This window comes from Frankliniella occidentalis, unplaced genomic scaffold (genome assembly GCF_000697945.3).
Source record: "Frankliniella occidentalis isolate FOCC.00 unplaced genomic scaffold, Focc_3.1 Scaffold292, whole genome shotgun sequence".
NCBI classification, from domain to species: Eukaryota; Metazoa; Arthropoda; class Insecta; order Thysanoptera; family Thripidae; genus Frankliniella; species Frankliniella occidentalis.
In genome coordinates, this window is record NW_026267418.1 from 319732 (window position 1) to 326781 (window position 7050).

General features: G+C 44.8%; 1 protein-coding gene across 1 annotated transcript in view; it reads right to left on the minus strand.

The window, feature by feature from the left end:
• Window positions 1–1226: 1226 nt before the first annotated feature.
• Window positions 1227–7050, minus strand: part of LOC127750945 (uncharacterized) — a 23650-nt gene continuing 17826 nt past the window's right edge. Inside the window, exons 4-5 of the mRNA XM_052273686.1 lie at window positions 6694–6864; window positions 1227–2525 (exon numbers count right to left, since the gene is read on the minus strand). Of these exons, the coding sequence (XP_052129646.1) occupies window positions 2334–2525; window positions 6694–6864 (363 nt within the window). The 3' untranslated portion in view covers window positions 1227–2333. The remainder of the gene's footprint in view (window positions 2526–6693; window positions 6865–7050) is intronic.

A 7050-nucleotide genomic window follows, 5' to 3' on the forward strand; every position in this document is an offset into this window, starting at 1 on the left:
ATTTTCCCAAACCCTTGCATTTCACAGGTCTTCCCCCTTAACACAATCAAAATACGCCCACGATAGGCTGCTAGGGTGGCTCTACAGTCTCCCAGAAGGCGAAAAAGGCGGTAAACACACTGAAATTGTCCGTTTTTTGACGTTTTGAAATTACTCTATAGACATGCAGGAAACACGACCTGGCCAGATGCATGCCCTTCCATCCCGGATGGCCAAGTATAGCAGGTCAAAACGTCAAAAACGGACAATTTCAGTGTGTTTACCGCCTTTTCCGCCTTCTGGGAGACTGTAGAGCCTCCCTAGCAGCCTATTGCGGGCGTATCTTGATTGTGTAAAGCAGTACAAGTGTTTCAAACTGTAAATGGCGAAAATCGGTCGATGTTTGAGGGAGTTATGATTTTTTTACTAAATTCAAACAGCTCCAAAACTTTGGAGCAGAGGCGCATAGCTCAATTTTCATAATTTAGGAAATCGCCGAGACAAGCATTTCTTTATTTTAAATAACCCAGCCGAAAATTTCGGTTACGGTTACGGCCAGAATTTACGATTACGGCCGTAATTTGCTACGGTTACGGTCAAAATTTACGATTACGGCCGTAATTTGCTCCGGTTACGGTTAAAATTTACGATTACGATCATAACCGGAGTTCGATTACGGTTTACACTTACGGTTACGAGTAAGCTTACGAATGCGACCGTAACCGTAGCCCGGTTACGGTCAGCAGTTACGGTTACGAGTAATGTTAAACGATTACGATCGTAACCGGAAAATATCAAACTTTGAAACGTCGTAGCGCTTAAACTAAGCTTTGCAGGGAGAAACGGTTAAGGGTAACGTAAGGGAAACACAAGTCAAACCTTTGTGCGGAGTTTGGAAAGAGTCGACTTTTCAACCCCTGGCTACCTTGAGAACTGTTAGAGATACCGCAACGAAAACACCACCATTGTGCTCGGCGTCAAAAGTTTTCACGGGCGACATGTGCTCTGCATGGTCTCATGGGGGCTTTGAGTTACTGCCAATACGTCATCACCGTAACCGGAACGTTCTCACCGTAACCGGGCTGACTAACCGTAATCGTATCCGAAACAGTAAACGTAATCGTAACCGGAACTTCAACCGCAACCGTAACCGGAAATGGGTCCAATTTACGAGTGTAACCGTAACCGTAGTCGTAACCGTAACCGGAATTTTCTGCTGGGAAGGAATCGATGTAGGGGTAGTGCGGAATTATTTTCGAAACCGTAGTGAAAAGTGAGACGCTCTAACGCATCAGGCACCGGCGAGTGCGAGAGAGACGGGAGCGGCCGGGAGACCGTCGGTACTCCCGGCTCGAGAGGCTTTGGCGATATCTACCTACCCTACCTCACACCACATTTCATAAATGAGCCTCTAGCCGGCCAGAGGCTCGCCCGACACAGGGCTCTGCTAGGCCCGGTATCTGCGCTACGGAGTTGCCTTTGGCGAAGTCAAGCTCGCAACTTCGTTTGGCGGGAAGGCGGGCCTACAAATGTTGGGCTGGCCAACATAATTCATGTGCTGGTTGTGTGACGGATTATTACAGATTTACTCCTGATTGCGCCATGCTCTTAACTCCTAGAGCTGTAAATAAAACCGTTTTAAAAATGGCTTCTTGTTAGCCACTACTCCAAAAATTGCTTCTGTTGCAAATTTAACGAAATTCTTTATTTGATTATTTGTGATACTTTATTATCCATTGGTTCTGGTTTTATGATGGTACCCTACAGAGCCAGTCTTTGATTTAACTATAAAAAAAATTTATGGTAGATTTCCTATAAATGTGTCTGCAGCTTTTTACATATACATGTATAGGAATTTTCCTAGACATCGGTCATGCAATATGGCTAAAATGTTTTTTAACCTCTTTCCCGCCCTTTTCTCTGAAGATGTGCATATCCTTACCCAATTAAAAAAAAACTGAACATAGTATAGGAAAATTGTCATCATCTAGTAAATTTCCTACACATGTAAAGGAAAATATGCCTACCAGACAGGTATCGGAATTTCCCCACACAGTTCTGGTGATTTTTCTAGACACTTCGTACTTTTCCCATACACATCTCTCCACATAGGAAATTTCCTATAAATTAATAGGAGTTTTCACTTCCTATACGATATATAGGATATTTCCTATACATGCGTGTGGCAGTATTCCCAACATTTTTTACACTGTCCCAAAACCCTGAATTCCAGCGCTAGTAAGCCCACCTGTAACATAATATTTCCCCTCTCAAAAACACATACCACGTAGCAATGTTTCGAGAGATATTGCAAAGGCCGTTACGCGGTATGTGGTAAAACTTGCAGCTCTCGTTTATGTTTTACTTCCAGTTTTATGAACGGGAACCCGTTGTGGCTCAATAAACATATTCATACAGAGGGCGAGTTCATTCCTGCCGCTCCACAGCTGGATTTCGGTGTCCCAGATGAACTTGTCGATGAAACCTAGACCCATTGAGTCTGCGAGTCTCAAATCCAATGAACAATTGGTGCAATCGTGAAGGGTCTAATGAAAAGAGATTACAATGATCAGTTCAATCCAGGAACGACTGCATAATGCAGGGGTCCCTAACAAAAGGTAGTTACTTAAGTTACGTAACGAGTAACAGTATTTTAGTAGTATCTGCCGTTACGTTACCGGTAACGTAGATTCACTTCCTGAAATGTTCTGTAACTGCAATATGTAACGCAATTCGATACCCCCTATGTAAAACCGCTCACGGCCTCACCGGCTGCGGACAAACGCTCAGCTCACTCCCCGCCTGCAGACAACCGCTTAGGAAGCGGAGCTTGGCGTTCCGGATAACCGCGTAAGTCGCTTTATAACCGAAAACATAATATTGGTATCACTCGAAAGAGAATTTCCGCCTCTATCGAATGACACACTGCTAAAAAAGTTGTGAAATTCACATCAGAATCAGTTGTAAAATTGCAAACGTGGTTGGGAAATTTCATTGTCAATTTTGCCATTAGTTGGCTGAGCGATTAGCGAAGCCCATAACTCCACTGACCGGAAAAGTTTCAGTTTCACTCTGTTTGTTTGTCTGTTTGTCTGTCTGTCCGCACGATAACTCGAGTAAGAATTGAGATAGCGACCTGGGATTTTCAGGGTCGTTTTGCATCATAAAAAGACAGATCGAGTTCGAAGATGAACATTCTAGCTCAAAAATTGGCTTTTAAAAAAATCAAAAACTACAGGTTGCAATATGTAATTTTATCAAATATTTTTTTATGGGTTCCTAAAGGGTAACTCGTCAAAGTAGATCTCTTTGGACGCAAATTTCGTCCGTTTGGCTCTATCTTGTACCGTTTAGGTGCTAGGGGGCATTTCTTGGCAAAAATGAGGTGAAAATGATCAAATGGTCGATTAAATCGTTAAAAAGACTTCATTTCGAAAAATTGTATATACATTCCTATAGACCATTTCACCCCAGCGCTTTTCGACCTCTCGAAGAACAAAAATACCGGAAGTCGTGCAGTATATGGAACGTTCCTAGCCGTTAAACACGTTAGATTGAAGCGGTGTGTGCCGTAATAATATATTTTTGACTAAATTTAGGACTGAGAAGAGTAGATTATCGGTTGCATTGACGACAAAACCTCTATTTCGTGAGACACTTTACCCTGACTTCCGGTATTTTTGTTCTTCGAGAGGTCGAAAAGCGCTCGGGTGAAATGGTCTATTACCCCGTCTTGGGTGTCAGCGCCGCAGGCCTAGCTATATGTGCGCCAGGCGCGTCGCAGCGTAACAGTGTTTCGTGAGATAACGCGAAGCCTGTTACGCGAGACGTGGTCTGGTGTACATATAGCTAGTTAGTATTTAACTCAACTGACATGTATTTTTGCGCAGTATGATCTGTAACACAATGCTGTAGCTGGCTACGCATTTGTTTATAAGCAGAAAGTCACGTAAGTACCCCAAATAATTGGTCTAATTCCAGCGCGTGCCGGTACCCGCTCCCTCTCTTTAGCTAAGTGAGGTGCCGTTCGCACCCGTTCGATAGGGGACGCCCGTGACGCGCTCCCGCATTTTTGATGTGTCTTTACCCTCAGAGGTAACAACTGTTACCCCATCAGCCCAACCAGCTGATGCCTAAATCGTTTGAGGTTCACCTACTCCATGTTCATGGCAAATTTCTTATACCTTATAAACCTTCATGTTTTGAAAATTCACAGTACGGGTTTTTTTTTCAGATCGCAGATTCTAAAATTTCAAAACATGAACGTTTGCAAATTTTTTTACATTTGTTTTAGTTTGTAATTTTACAAACATTGAATTGCGTAAAAAGTTGGCTACAATATTTGTAAAATCACTATCGATTTTTTAACAGTGTACCAATATTACGCTTTCGGTGAAAAAGCGACTTAAGCGGTTATCCGGAGCGCCAAGCTAGGTAAGCGGTTGTCCGCAGACGGGGTGTGAGCTGAGCGTTTTCTCAGAGCCACCGAGGCAGTGAGTGATTTTACAGGGGGTGTCGAATTGAAAGTGACATAATTTTGCAGTTTTCACCTGGTCGAAGGGCAGGTGCTTGTCTATTTAATTTACTTCCACAAATATCTTGACGGTAATCTTGTGGTTGCGAAGGAGTCACCTCTGTTCCAGTGCTTTACGGGCACTGTAGTAACAACTCTATATTCCCCTACTCCACTGCAACTGCGAAGCGGCGAGTAGTGGGGGAACTGCGCACCGAGCGCTGCCCGCTGGCTGCCTAGCGCCGAGCGCGCCGCTTCAAACGGAGGGCCACGCGGCGGAGAGCGAACGGACGACGTTTCGCTCGATTTCCCTGCACTGTAAGTTTCTTACAAAGAACAGCTCTTCGTAACGTACAAAGGATTTGACACCTTTGAAATACAATCAAATCCTTTGTATTACGAATGGTTTGGCTTTGTATTACGAAGAGCACGTGTATGTTAAGAAACTGGCGCTCTTTGTAATACGAAGAAAATCCGTTTGTAATATGGTGGTTCCAGATCCTTTGTACGTTACAAACCCAATTCTTCATAATATGAAGACCACTCTTTGTAAGGAACTAAGAGTATGTGTTCACGTCGCCGCTTCCTGGCATACTCTACGGTTTTAGATACAGTAGGGCACGGCCTCCGTATCCGCGAAGAGGAAACCATTGAATTCGACGTCTTCGTTTGTCGGGATCGAGTCGCGTCCTTCGCCATAATTAAGGTGGTGTGGGGGCAGTGACTGGGGAAATGTATCGTGCGGGTTGATAAATAGGGCCTATTAGGTAACACTTCTAGCCGGGGTAACTCTCTGACCTGCCATCTAACCCTACTTTAGTGGCTTTCAAGATGTCTGCCTCCTGCGCGGAAAATCGCAGTCCGCAACGAAAATCGCGATCCGATTCGGGTAAACGTTGTCGCACAGCGTTCAAACTTTGCATAGAAGGTATAAACAACCATTTGAAGGTGTCTGCCTCCTGCGCGGCAAATCGCAGTCCACAACGAAAATCGCGATCCGATTCGGGTAAACGTTGTCGCACAGCGTTCAAACTTTGCATAGTTACTGTAGAAGGTATAAACTACCATTTGAAGGTCAAACCTCCGAAATCGGTGACTTGCGTATTTAAAATGGAATGCCCTACTATAGGGGCTGATCCGAAACAGGTTCAGTTACCTTTCATAATGCATTTTTGTGCGCAAATGTGTCCGAAAGTAAACGTAGGGGTTAAGGGTACGCGGGAGACAAATTGGGATTGCACTAGGACTCCGACTTCAGGAGTATCGCCTAAACTGTCAAGAGCTGTCCAGCGCGTCGCCATTGTGTCACAGACCGTCCAGCGTGCTCGACCTCCTCTCCCCGCCACCTCGGCTGGCCGCCCGCCCGCCCGAGTGTGAGAGAGAAGGATGCTCGCTGCGGGAGGAGACAATGTCACTCATACAATGCACCTCCGCTCGCTCGGTGCACCTGGCATAAATCTGTTACAGCCGGCCGCCTCGCCAACCTCGCCCGCCTGGCCCGCTCCTGCCAAAACGCGGGGTAGAGCGGTTTGATGGCCATTTTCGGCCGTTTTCGTTCTATGATTACCCCTAAACTAAATTTCCAATCAACACGCGGTTGATTCGAGAGCATTCTTTGAACTTTCCTTTACTTCCTGACGTTTTGATTTTTCAAATTAGTCCATTCGGAAGCTGCCCAGGTCTGTTTAAAAAGGTGGAAGAAAATGGCATATTTTGAGCTCAAATATTGGTCTAATGACGAACGGTGTCCAAAATATCTCGGACGTGAGGAAGTAGATTTCAGTGAAAACTATCGGCCGGATAAAACCGCATGCCAGTATCACTCATAACTTGGCCGCAATTTTGGAACGAAATTGACAAAATTCCATATTTTGAGCTCAAATATTGGTCCAATGGCGAAAGAAGTCCAAAATTTCTCGACGTAAGGAAGTAGATTTCAGTAAGAACTATCATCCAGAAAAAACCGCATGTCAGTGTCGCTCAAGGTTTGGCGGCAATCTTGGAACGAAATTAACGCTATGCGACGATTTGTCTCCCGCGTACCCTTAAACATAACACGAACGTTTGCACCAAAACATAAAATTATCTCAGGCGTGCACACCGACTAAACTCGGAATCCGATTTTTAAAGAGACAAGTGTCACATGGCCACCAATGGGAGCATTACTGCCTAAGGGACTTGCCTAAGGGAGCATTACTTACGCCAGGTACTGGACACTTAAAGCTAGGCTTAATGCACTCGACCCATGGCGTCCAAATCATGTTCTTGGTGAGAAGCAAACTGCATATGGCGGTGGACCAGGTCCAACGTGCATAGTACTCGCACAGGTTGGAAGCCACGCCACCAGTACAACGGTTAATATTGACAACGATCTGCCAAAGATGTAAGGTACAGCCGCATGTTAGACAACTTAGGGGAAAATAGGGAAATTAGTTGATATTTTATCGCATTAAAAATGCCCCTGAAGGCCAACCCACATGTTTTCCCCTTCACTCTTCCCAGCTGTGAGCCAGATCCGCCCCTACATTTAATATTCTAATTTTGCAAAATTCTTATAT